Source organism: Aquarana catesbeiana, linkage group LG09, assembly GCF_042186555.1.
Source record: "Aquarana catesbeiana isolate 2022-GZ linkage group LG09, ASM4218655v1, whole genome shotgun sequence".
NCBI lineage: Eukaryota > Metazoa > Chordata > Amphibia > Anura > Ranidae > Aquarana > Aquarana catesbeiana.
Window position 1 is genome coordinate 252,075,869 of NC_133332.1, and position 13,681 is coordinate 252,089,549.

General features: G+C 44.3%; 1 protein-coding gene across 1 annotated transcript in view; it reads right to left on the reverse strand.

The window, feature by feature from the left end:
* WNK3 (WNK lysine deficient protein kinase 3) overlaps nt 1-13,681 on the reverse strand; it is a 207,774-nt gene that overhangs the window by 123,517 nt on the left and 70,576 nt on the right. The window contains exons 3-5 of the mRNA XM_073600174.1: nt 11,544-11,716; nt 6,450-6,670; nt 2,463-2,620 (exon numbers count right to left, since the gene is read on the reverse strand). Of these exons, the coding sequence (XP_073456275.1) occupies nt 2,463-2,620; nt 6,450-6,670; nt 11,544-11,716 (552 nt within the window). The remainder of the gene's footprint in view (nt 1-2,462; nt 2,621-6,449; nt 6,671-11,543; nt 11,717-13,681) is intronic.

Below are 13,681 nucleotides of genomic sequence, written 5' to 3' on the forward strand. Positions count from 1 at the left end.
CCTACCCCCTGGAAGGAAATTGACTGTATGCGTTTACTGCACACATTTTAAAAATAATTTTAGTTCTTAAGATTGCATAAAACCCCAAAACATCATATTTTCTGACAGCAGACACCCGAGAGAAACATTAAATTTCAGTAAAAAAAATCCAGTTAAGTTAATTTTAGGACACACAAACTGAATAAATTACCCAATTTTGTAGTAAAATACCAAATATGCGTTTGCGCCAAGCAGATACCCAGCATGTCAAACATTAAAATTGTGTTCGTCCATGAAATGGCGACAATCCTCCATATCCTATATTTTCATGATTCTTTAAAAACCCCTACAGGTCATCAGTTAGGAGCTCTGGTGCTAATATTGCTCTTACATGTTGAATATCGCCACGCGCTGGAGTATCACAATTGTCATTTTGTTGCGCAGGCGCCCCTGACGCGTGCATTTATGCTCGTACATGCGTGTATGTGGAGGTGAAAAGGGGCCTCAAAAGATTTTGATTGAAGGGAATGTTATGCTTGGGTGTAACTTTAATTGTTTTATTTTTTAACTTAACCTTTTCTATCATATAAAAAAAAGTCCCCAATCTGATGATTTTTGGGTGAAAATTATTAATGGCCCCCCGATTACTTACCTGCCCTCCAATAAATCTAATGTAGTACAGAAATTACGAAGTTAAATTCTTCCCTGGCTAGTATGGTCAGGGAAACTAAAAGGGGACCTGGAGGGGACATGTCTAGAGTTGGGCCGAACAACCCCCCGGTTAGATTTGCGCCAGAACTCTCAAACATCGCGATAGTTTGGACCTGAACCATGAACCCTTTGAAGTCTATGGGACCTGAACTTGAAAAATTACTAGTCTCCATTTTGAAGTCTTACATGCAAGTTATTGGCCATAAAAAAGGGTATGGGGGCCCGGGTACTGCCATGGGGGACATGTATTGTTGCAATTTTTTTTTTGTAAAGATCATTTTCAAACAGGAGCAGTGATTTTAAATGATGCTTAAAATGAAACAATGAAAATGGAAAATTCCTTTAAATATAGTGTCTGGGGGGGGTCCCCTTAGTCTGCCAGTAAAGTGGTGCATCTATACCGTGTATAGAACCTGCTGCAGCAAAACTGACATTTCTAAAAAGGAAAAAAAAAAATGTAACTTGATTTTCTCTGCAAGCTTTCTTTATTTAGTAAACAACGGCTTGGAGAGCCAGTCTGTATGATGAGGCCACAATTTAGTGCACTCGGAACAAGATTAGAGATTTTTTTTTGGATGAATTCTGGTGTCTTTGGCAGACTTTGGATGTAAATAAAGTTTTTCACCACAGTGGGCAAGCCTTATTTGAAGAAGCCAAATAACAGTACCCTCAGGCCTAAATAATATATATATTTTTTTTTTTTTTTAAGATAAAGTCTGGCGTCTCTTTCGCAGACTTTGGATGGAATTAACAGGTGCTGAAAAACTGGGCCTTGGGTAGCAAACAGAGCCCTGCTCTATCTCCACTCAACACACTGCAAAAGGTTCCTGAGCGAAGGAACCTTTTATATAGTGTAGGGTGGGACTATGAGCAAAGAGCCGTGATTGGGCAAAGTCATCATGGTTCTGACTGTGCTCTGTGCCCCGAATGGGCAAAGCCTTGCATCTGACCAGCAATCAGGTACATTGCTTTATCCAGTTAGAGCCCTAGAATGCATTGTGCAATGCAGTGCATCGTGGGGTGCTCGGCAGGCAAACATCCCGCCGAGCGCCTCGCAAATTCAGCTGTTGGCCGAAAGGGCGAACAGGCTGACTTTTTGCTCGGCTCGAACTGTTCGCCCCAGACTCTAGACAGGTCGCTTCCAGGTGAGCAGGAAGAAGGGGAGGAGAGCAAAACGCATGTCTGCTCAGTTCCCTCCCCCCTGACAATCAGCAATCGCCTTGTCAGATATATACAGTTTAAAACCCCTGCCTACATACGGACCAGCGGTAAAAGGATTAAATGTTTCAAAAAGTTCTTCAAGTGAGATGAACTATTGTCCCAGGAACTCCTCCAGACACATCCAAGAATTTTGCAAACTGTGAATGCTCCCTTGGTCGCTATCAGAGTGGTAGCAGCCTAGAACCAGAACAGGGTCAACCCATACTATACTGCAATCAGAAATCTGCTTCTTTGAAAGGAAAAATCACTTTATGGTAGATCCATTGGAACCAATTTTCAGTTCAATCAGTCCAGCATCATCACACACATCCTGCCTTGCTGAAGAAGCCTAATAAAGTTTCGAAAATCATTGATAACATTGCAGACTTTAAACTTAAATATACAACCAAGAGCGATATTATGAAGGCACTTTTGGCAGAAGTGGTGAAAACAGTCGCTCACATAAAAGGCTGCTCTTTAGTTAAGAGTGCATTGCACCAGAGGGAAACAAAAGCAGAAGTACATTATAGATTGAAGGCAGAAAGCAAAACCATGTTAGAAAGCTGACGTACGCTGGTTACTTTGCGGTAGATCTGAGCGGCATTCTGGCATTCAGAGTATGGGTATTCTGAGGTAGCCATTTCCAGCATGCACATGCCAAATGCATAGACATCCACAGACTCGTCGTAATGCTCCTCATACATTTCTGGGGCCATGAATTCTGGCGTTCCTGGAGAGAAATTATTACAGAATGCATCACCTTCACCTGCAAAGCCCATCTTGACACACATACGGCTTATCAATGTCAATTCAATAAAGCAACAGCTTTAGCAAGAAGAAAACGAGGAACAAAACCTGTTAAAAACAGTTCTATTCCCCTCAATGCTATTCATGCGTATAAATAGGCCAAAGATTCCAGAGACTCCTTAGGGCTACATCATTAACTAAACCCTTAGATTTTTTTGGACATTTTGTCAAAACATAAGAGATACTGATAAAAAAGCAAAAACAAGCACAAAGTTTAATCCCATTCTGTAAATCAATTTACTAAAACAGGTTATTTGAAAACTAAACCTGCTTGATAAGGATCTGAATGACATGTCAAAGGGCAAAACACACATATTTTCTATGGCCTTTAATAATCTGTGAAAACATTTAACTTGTGGCCTACGGCAGGGGTCAGCAATGTTTTTCCACTTAAGGGCCAGATTCAATATATGTGAATGCATGGAGGGACGAATTTACCTGCTAATAAGTGAAGATAATAAAAAACCTAACATAGTAATAACAGTACAGGTTTACCTTCACTAATACAAAGCCAGTTCCTGAGGGAGCATGTGGCTGGGGATTTGGATCTTACTGCCCCCCTGCCCAGCCTAGCACCCAAGGGTGGCTGACGTCAGCCCTGCCAGCCAGCATGGTCTGGGCAGGGCCCCTGCGTCCTCAAAGGAGCGTCCTCTGCCCCCCCCACAATAGTGTCCTTTGACCCCCCCCCACAATAGTGTCCTTTGACCCCCCCCACAATAGTGTCCTTTGACCCCCCCCACAATAGTGTCCTTTGACCCCCCATAGTGTCCTTTGTCCTCTGTCTCCCCCCCCCCCCCAAATAGTGTCCTCTGCCCCCCCCCCAACATAGTGTCCTCTGCCCCCCCCCCCCCAATAGTGTCCTTTTGACCCCCACCCCCCCATAATGTCCTCTGTCTCTCTCCCCACCCCCCCATAGTGTCCTCTGTCTCTCTCCCCACCCCCCCATAGTGTCCTCTGTCTCTCCCCCCACCCCCCCATAGTGTCCTCTGTCTCTCTCCCCACCCCCCCATAGTGTCCTCTGTCTCTCTCCCCACCCCCCCATAGTGTCCTCTGTCTCTCTCCCCACCCCCCCATAGTGTCCTCTGTCTCTCTCCCCACCCCCCCCATAGTGTCCTCTGTCTCTCTCCCCACCCCCCCCATAGTGTCCTCTGTCTCTCTCCCCACCCCCCCCCCATAGTGTCCTCTGTCTCTCTCCCCACCCCCCCCATAGTGTCCTCTGTCTCGATCCCCCCCCCCCATAGTGTCCTCTGTCTCGATCCCCCCCCCCCATAGTGTCCTCTGTCTCGATCCCCCCCCCCCCATAGTGTCCTCTGTCTCAATCCCCCCCCATAGTGTCCTCTGTCTCAATCCCCACCCCATAGTGTCCTCTGTCTCAATCCCCCCCCCATAGTGTCCTCTGTCTCCCCATCCCCCCCCATAGTGTCCTCTGTCTCTCCATCCCCCCCATAGTGTCCTCTGTCTCTCCATCCCCCCCATAGTGTCCTCTGTCTCTCCATCCCCCCCCCCATAGTGTCCTCTGTCTCTCCACCCCCCCCAATAGTGTCCTCTGTCTCTCCATCCCCCCCCCCCAATAGTGTCCTCTCTCTCTCCCCCCCCCCCCATAGTGTCCTCACCCCCCCATAGTGTCCTCACCCCCCCATAGTGTCCTCACCCCCCCATAGTGTCATCACCCCCCCATAGTGTCATCACCCCCCCATAGTGTCATCACCCCCCCATAGTGTCATCACCCCCCCATAGTGTCCTCTGCATAGCAGAGATCGCTATCACAGGGCTAGATGAGGGTGGGAACTGCTGGTTAACTTTTCACATTACCGGCTGGTGACTGGTTGCTAGGTTCTCCCAACAACCAATCACCTGCTGTGTAATGTAAAAAGTTAACTCCAGCGGTTCCTGCCCCCCTCCAGTCCTGTGATACTGCCGCTGTCCAATGAAGAGGACAGCGGCGAAAATGTTAGCGGGCCGGATGCCGGGGAATTAATCACGGGCACTGACGGGCCGGACATCTAGCGGTGGCGGGCCATGTGAGGCCCGCAGGTTGCAAACTGCACATTTCTCATTTTAGGTCATGAGAGGTGACGTTGCATACATTGAAGTTTGCCGTTTTCAATGTCACTGTCCCAGTAGTAGCATGAATATCAAATTTGCACAGCTTACAAGTCTTTAAAGTCAGCTTCCCAGCCAGTTTGAGATTAAAGAATAGTGATTGTAAAGTTGATGGCTTTTTTCTTTTTTCTGCTTAAAATAACAAAAATGTCATACTTACCTGCTCTGTGTAATGGTTTTTGCAAAGAGCAGCCCAGATGCTCCTTTTCTCCGGTATTCCGCTGGCATTCCTGGCTCCCACCCACTGCTGAGCGCCCCCACAGCAAGCTGCTTCCTATGGGTGCGTTCACGCTCGCTCTAAAGCCCTGCTCTGTGTGTCCATAGGATACAGAGTCTGGCCTGGCCCTGCACCCCTCTCGTCACTGGCTCTGATTGACGGCAGCGGGAGCCAACGGCTTCAGCTGCTATATCTGAGCCAATGAGGAGCAAGAAAGTCTTGGCTCTTGTGCACATCCCTGGATCGAGATTGGGCTCAGGTATGTATGGGGGGGGGGCTGCCAGGGAAGTTGCATGCAGAAGGTTTTTTACATTACTGCACAGAATTCAGTAGGTTAAAAAAACAAAAAAAAAAACAAAAAAAAAAACAAAAAAAAAAAAAAACAACAAAGTCTTTACAATTGATTTAATTCCAAAAGCAAACATTTTACATCCTACCAATTCTTAGATTTGATGGCTGCATTGGTTTTCTCTTTTAAAATAGAACTATAGTATAGGCAAAACTTTATTTTGGAAATAGCAAGGGAGGGTTATAAAACCGGTAAGTTTTTGTTCGCCATCTGTGGAATTGGGGAGGATTTTTTTCTCTTCCCATTCCATAGCCAAACAGGAAGTAAGAGGAAATTGCTGCCAATAAAAGGGAATTCCTTGGTGACCAGCAGGTCACCAGAACTCGTGTCCCCATTGGAAGGTTTCCCCTCTATTACTTTTCTGGGGACAACCCAATATTTGGGATTTTTTTTTACTTCATCTTCAATGACCATGGTAAAACAGGAAAAATAAAAGAGTGTGCATCTCCCTAATGAGGGCACAGAGAGCAATAAAAACTAACAGGTATTCTAATCCCTCTTTTTCACTCTATCCAAAACAAGAAAAAATAAATAAATAAATAAATAAAAAACCATAAGTTTTGCCTTTAGGTATACTTTAAGCCAGGGGTCTCCAAACTTTCTAAACAAAGTGCAAGTTTACTGACCGCCAGACTTTAGGGGGGCCGGACTGTGGCAAATGGAAAATGTCCCGGCATCAGTGGGAGTAAACAATAGAAACTAAAGAATTTGGAAAGACGGAGAGAGCAAAAAAGGAAAGTTAAAAGTAAGGGTCATTAATGCTGTAGGGAAGGGGTAAAGGGAGGCAGGTGGTGGTAGATAGGGGGAAGACTTTGATGCAGCACACAAATGTCCAGATTTTACAACTAAAATCTGTGGAGGTATTCGGCTGCACACCATTGTCTACATTTTAAAAATGGGCCACAAAATGCAGGTGCAGTGTGGTTTATAGCAGAAAGAAAATTGCACTATCCATTCACTGTTATAAATAGAACCCATAATTTATGTAATGGTCCTTGCTCAGCGTATTGGAGTCTTTACTTATCATGGCAGTGGTATGCCAGAAGTCACCAAGCTAAACTCAGTACAAACATGGAGACTTACCAATCACACTCTTTGCAAAAGATGTCCGCATCAAAGTGGCCAGACCGAGGTCTCCAATCTTCACGGAGCCAGTGGGCCCGGTAATAAAGATGTTGTCACATTTTAGATCACGATGGATAATCGGTGGAGTCCGAGTGTGGAGGAACTGAAGCCCTTTCAAAATTTGTCTACACCAACTTCTTAATACTTTGGGCTTCATTACCTTGAAACGTTTCAAGTAACTGCAAAATAAAAACAAATAAAAATGTTAACAAACCCCTAAAAAGCACCAAACAGTACCTCCTCTGACCTTGAATTTTGTTGTAACTGGTGAACGTTCTCAAAAGCATAAAGTGGAATTTTAGGGGTCTAAACTGCAGGCTATTACATTTTAATAAAACATACTAGATTGACTGTTTTTGAGCCACAAGAAGACCACTTCCTATTGTTTAAATTAGCTAAATACCATTCTGGTATATCAAATTATAGGCATGGACAAAAGTTTTACAGTTTTTCTTTTTTTTTTTTAAATCAGCCAAAGCCCGAGAAGAAAAGCTTGTCCCCTGCCAGCCCGAGAAGAAAAGCTTGTCCCCTGCCAGCATGCTGATAGCGGGACCCTTTCTCTCTGTGGGGAAGCCGTGATCTCACAGCAGTGGTCCTACACATCCATTGCTGAGGCAGAGCCAGAGCTCTCCAATTAGCAGGGAGTGTGAGATTTCCCAGTTGCAGAGCTTTAAGTCCGACTCAGTAATAGGGAATAACCCACCAAAAATTACATTTTTGTTGCAGGAGATGCCCAAAATCTGACTTGTATCTTAGTGTAGACTTCTGGGAAAACACAAGCAGAAAATTACATCTCGGGGAGGTGGGGTGTCTGTACATCATTTATTCACGTAAATCAACCAACATGTGCTTATTGGGATTTTTTTGTCACAAATGGTGTAAAAGTAGCCATACTGCATTGCATTTTACAGAAAATTACAGCGCTGCAGATTGAAAAATAAAGGGAATTTATATATCATGAAATTATAATATTACTTGTGTCGCAGGTGTATACCGTATATACTCAAGTATAAGCCGAGTCTTTCAGCACATATTTGAAAAAGCCCCCTCGGCTTATACTCTAGTCTCTGTGCCCATCTGCAGCCTCGTGCGCCCGAACTCCCGGCACTGTGAAATGCAGTCTAGTCGGCGGCCGTCAAGTGTAACAAAGCCCCGCCTTCTCCTTGTCCTCATCCGTGATAGGTGGAACACTGACTCACTGGTGGGAAACTGAGTCAGTGTTCCGTCACGGACGAGGAGGCGGCGGGGCTTTGTTACACTGGACGGCGACCGACTGCATGTCACAGCGCCGGTGTTCTGGAGATCAGGTACATGAGGCATGCGGAGGAGCACAGTGAGGCATGCGGAGGAGCACAGTGAGGCATGCGGAGGAGCACAGTGAGGCATGCGGAGGAGCACAGTGAGGCATGCCGAGGAGCACAGTGAGGCATGCCGAGGAGCACAGTGAGGCATGCAGAGGAGCATTGATGACCCTCTTTTCCACTTACAATAGCTGCTGCATTTCTCACCCTAGGCTTATACTCGAGTCAATAAGTTTTCCCTGTTTTTGTGGTAAAATTAGGTGCCTCGGCTTATATTTGGGTCGGCCTATTCTCAAGTATATACGATATGCTAAATATTTTTTTCCCCACAAAAGTGGAGTTACCCTTTAAATTAAATCCAAAGGACATTATTCTACACACAGACAGCAATAACGTAGTATTTCAACCTCCTGACAAAATCTTGATAAAACATTGGAAAAAAGTAGTAAACACAAAAAAAGGATTAGGAAGTAAAGTGATAATTGCAACATTTTAGGAAACAAGATCGAAAAACAAACCGTGTAAAAAAAAAAAAAAAAAAAAAAAGGCTCTGAAAATAGCTACTTGTAAAAGGAACTGAGTAATTCAGCTACAAATATCTATAGCTGAAAGAAACTCTGAAAGGGAATCATACACCAAAATACCAATTCCACCAATTATTATTATCTTCCCCCCCTAAGGGCTTAACCATAGTCTCTGCGATTAAGCCCTTAGGGGATGAAATGCGTCAGTAGAGGAGTTTGTAATGTGACATTTGGAACAACAACATCTTCGATAAGTACTGGAGATCATCACTCAGTGTGCAGCTGCCATTCTTTGGATCCTATTGTGTCAGGCTGGAGGAAATCCCGGGAGAGAGAGCCTACACCTGAGGTGGCGTGGATGGAGAACAATAGAGCCTTCAGGAGGATCGCTGTCACACAGACATGTAACATGTTGTCACTGCTGATGCTTTAAACAAATAATGTTTGCAGCCAATAAGTGTCACACCTTGTGGATTAAACATAACACTTTAACCCAGAGGAGTGGGAGGTTACTGGCAATTTGACACTATTTGCTGGATTTAAGACGCGTTAAGTCCCAGCGAAAGCTTACTCTGAAAGGTTATGAAAGGGCAAAATAGAAAAGAAAGTTACTGGTCTGAACGCTCCTTTAGACCTCGTTCACATGAGCGGCTGGGGCAGTTCATCCGAGGTTTAACTGTGCCCTACTGCCCACCCAAAACTGTGCAGTGGCAGCTATGGAAAGATATTTAAATTATGCAGCATGTATCGCTTGCCAGGCAGTACCACCAAGAAAATACAACCCAAGCAGGTGAATAGGGTTGTGCCCAGAAAATAGTCATCCAAGGAAAATTTAATGTATACAATGCAAATGCTAGAAAACCTAATGGCTAGATATCAGCACTGAAATGCTTGTAAAGAATATTGTGCTTAACCACTTAAAGACCACCCCATAAAAGTTTTACCACTACTGGGGTGGCTCTCCTGTGCAAAAATCACACAAAAAAAAAAAATATATATATATATAATATATATATATATATATATATAAAAAACTCTGCACTAATACGTGCAGGGGGCGGGCCGCTTCTGCTGTGATTATTGCTACAATGGCATTCAACCAGTCTTGGATCAAAAGAGAAATCAATGCAATTACAGGGTTTGACAAATTTGCTTTGAATCTAGGAGCCAGCTAAAAAATTTAGGAGCCACATTTTGACTGGCGGAGCTTTATTATCCAGCAACAAAGGTGACAGGTCTTGGAATTGCACATGGAGAAGACTGGAGCCTGGTATCATGGGCGTTTTCCTTGTGCAGATAGTGGGTGTGTTCTGATGTGGCACACTGATTGTTTTGTGCAGTATGTCTTTTTTCTGGGTCAGATTTCTCTTCAGAGTGTGAGATGGCAGAATGAAATAAAGGCTAGAAGTTACTTGTGCTTGCCCGGCTGGTCCCATGGGGCGGGCAGTTGCGAGTACTTTGTGGCTTTTATTTTTTAGTGGTTTGAGGCTGTCTCATTCAGTTGCGGTGTTGCTGGGTCAGGCAGCTTTCTCACTGTGTGGTTTCGGGGGATGCACAACACCTTAGCGGCTCTCGGAGTGCAGGGATTTGGCGCCTGAGGCTGTTGGGCTAGAGTTTTTGGGGTGTGTGTGTGTGTGTGTGTGTGTGTGTGTGTGTGTGTGTGTGTGTGTGTGTGTTGAGGACGTGTGCCATGATCTCTGCTTGCATGCCTCTGGCGCTGCGTACGGCAGGGTGGCAGGGAGGTGGGCCGCAATGCACGAAAGTTCGCACGGTGGTGCCGGTGTGTGGAGAAGAGGAAAGGGACTTTGTCTCTACTGCGGGTAAGTGGCGGAGCTAGGTTTTTTTTGTTTTTTTTTAATGGATGCTGGAACTGGATAAGCTGCCCCGTGCCCGGAGCTGCGTGTCCAAGGCGTCGGGCAGTGGGAATTGCTCGTGTCTGGTGCCGGCAGTCGGGGGGGATGGCGGGGGCCCGAATGCCGGGATGCGGTTTCTGGTCGCGGAGGTAACCTGGCCCCTGGGGTTTGTTGAGCACTGATTTAAGCTGTTTATTTTATTTTCTATTGGTTGAACTAGGTCTTTTTTTTATGCCAACTATATAAAGTTGACCATACATCAGTAGGTTTCCAAATGAACATTCATATGAAAATTCCCAGTACAATCAATGACTTGATAAATATAATTCAAAGAAATTCCTTTGCTTTGAACTTTAACTCAATTTTAGAATGTTACTGCTCCTTGTAATTTTTTTTTTTACTAGTCAAAAAAGGCACGTAGATTTAACCTCAATAACAATTATAAAATCAAACGAATGTTCTTAGAACAAACATTTTTTTAAAGATATTGAACAAGTGCATGGCCAGCTTACCAGTTATGACTCTTTCATAGTTTCCATAAACACTATTGGTGGTAGGTCACCCTTAACCACCGCAAGGTTTTACCCACTTCACAACCAGGACATTTTTTTGCTATTCAGCACTGTGCAACTTTAAGTGGCAATTGCACAGTCACGAAATACTGTACCCTAAATGATTTTTTTTTTTTCGCACAAATAGCTTTCTTTTGGTGGTATTTAACCCCTTGACGTTGACGTAATGCAAGTTTGCAGCCTGCAAAATTTGCAGCTGCACGCATAGGCCCGGTACCGTTTTTAAGAGCTGACGATCGACTTTCTTGTAACAACGGTTGCGGCTAATCAGCCACTCGGCTGTTATTACAAGCAGCGGGAAGGGACGCCCCACCGGAGCTGTGACTCGGCTCGGATGCCCCCATAGCAAGCTGCTGGCTCTGGGGACACTAAACAGGAGGTAGGGAACAGGATCACAGAAGAAGGAGCTGAGAAGAGGAGGATCGGGGGCTGCTCTGTGCAAATCCATTGCAATAGAGCAGGTAAGTATATTATGTTTGTTAATTTTATAAGGGAAAAAAAAACAAGACTTTACAAATAACTTTAAAATTGTTTGTGATCAAAACCCGTTTAGTCATTTTAATTTGCTGCACATTTTATTTCCTAATTAGTCCTACAAGCATCCAAGTTAGAAAGAAAAAGCGTTTCATCTTTCTTCAAAGACATCTCATCCCTCTCCCTGTAGATATTGACTGATGAAAAGGTGAAAAGGGTATCTATTATCAAGGTGAAATTCCCGAAATGTGAGGACCTGTCACACAGCACTGTGCAATGGGTCAATAGAAAAGCAGTCTACTGCTGTAATATGGGTAAGGATAGTTACGTTTTTAACGTGCCAGACGTCATCAGTTCTGTCACCAAGACTATGCATTTCTTGCCCTTCAATGTGGACTCCCATGAATCATAGAACCGCACAATGTTGGGATGTTGAAGCCCCTTTAACATCTCTGCCTCTTCTTTAAATCGTTGCTGCTCTGCTTTGGTTAGTTTTCGATCCTGAAAACAAAAAAATATGAACAGTTATTAAAATAATTAATTTCATTGACAAGCACACACTTCAGCAACATCACATATTTTTAGTAAGAAAAAAAAAAAAAAAAAAACCCACATAGTCTTGCCATAAATAAAAAACAAAAAAAAACCAAAAAAAAAAAACCACAAACACAACACTTCTCTTTTAACCACAAATGTCTATAGCTACCAGTGTTTGACACAGACTGCAGGGAGTCTTGGTTTTAGCCACACAGACCATGTCCAGTAGACTAATTGTGATCAGTGGATTAGCAATGTACACTATGAGGCAGGGAGCAAAATATCGTTTTCTGTATTTTATATGCAGCTCTTGGTTCCTTTTCACATTCATCTGTTTATCAGACTCCATTATAGATTTCAATCAGAGAAAGTTGTGCCGCTGGTCTCTTCTGGGCATTTGGGAGGTGAAAGACACCAGCAACACAATATGTGCACAAATGGCGCCAGTGCCAGCGATACAGCGCCTAGCTCTATAGGGGTAGATGCACAGCTGAATAGCCCACTGCCTGTTGGGAAAGCTGCGAAGTACCAATCCCAGAAGGCAGCAGAGCCTGACCCGGAAGTGCCCATTTGCAGCACAAATAGAAAAACAGTAAAAAAACTTAATAAAATGTTGTGGGAGAGATGGAATAAGATGATGTTGTTTGAGTTTAGTCTTGCCTTAAGGTAGAACTAAAAAGGCAAAAACTTTTTTTTCATTTTGGATAGAATAATGGAGGGTTATACCCACTTTTTTGCCATCTGTGTCCTACTGGGGGAGATTTCTCCTCACTTCCTGTCCCATAGCCAAAACAGGAAGTCCATCCACTGGTCACCATCCTTCCAGATCACAAGGGTCATCAGAACCCGTGTCCCTAGTGGAAGATTTATCTTATGTTCCTGTTCTGGTGACAACTCAAAATTTGGGAATTTCTTTTAATTTCACTTGCAAAGGTAACAGTAAACAGGACAAAATGGAGAGGGTGAATCTCCCTAACGGAGACACGGACAGCAATAAAAACCTGACAGGTGTTGTGATCCCGCTCCACTCTGTCCAAAGTTTTAAAAAAAAAGGTTTACCTTTATTTATACTTTAAAGTGATTGTAAAGGATCCAAAAAAAAAAAATATTAAAAATAACAAACAAACATAGTTACCTGCTGTGTAATGGTTTTGCACAGAGCAGCCCTGATCCTCTTCTGGGGTCCCCACTAGCACTCCTGGCCCCTTCCCCCTGTGCCAAAGTACTCCAATAGCAAGCCTTTTGCTGCAGCGGCACTCGTGCGTGCTCACTCGAGAACTGGCTCTGTGTGTCCAATAACAAAGCACAGCTTGGCCCTGCTCGCCCCCACAGCTCTATCGTCACTGGCTGTGATTGACAGCAGCAGGAGCCAATGGCTTCTGCCTTACTGTCCAATGAGGAGAGAGAGTGGCGAGAGAGCTGCTGCTTTTGTGCACATTGCTGGATCCTGATTGGGCTCAGGTAAGGAAGGGGGAGCTGCACACAGAAGGGTTTTTACCTTAAGTGGTTGTAAACCATTATATGCCATTGTCCCGCTTTAACGGGGACACAGAGTGCAAAAAAAAAAAAAAAAAAAACAACAACAACAGGTGTTCTAATCCCTCTTCACGTCCTTAGTCTGCTTGTCTTCAGGAAACTATTTGCAGGCTTTCTTGTGCATCATCCATAGAAGAGGCTTCCTTTTAGGATGACAGCCATGCAGACCAATTTGATGCAGTGTGCGGAGTATGGTCTGAGCACTGACAGGCTGAACCCACCACCCCTTCAACCTCTGAAGCAATGCCGGCAGCACATTTATTTCCCAAAGACAACATCTGGATATGATGCTGAGCACATGCACTCAACTACTTTGGTCGACCATGGCAAGGCCTGTTCTGAGTGGAACCTATCCTGTATGGTCTTGGCCACCGTGCTGCAGCTCAGTTTCAG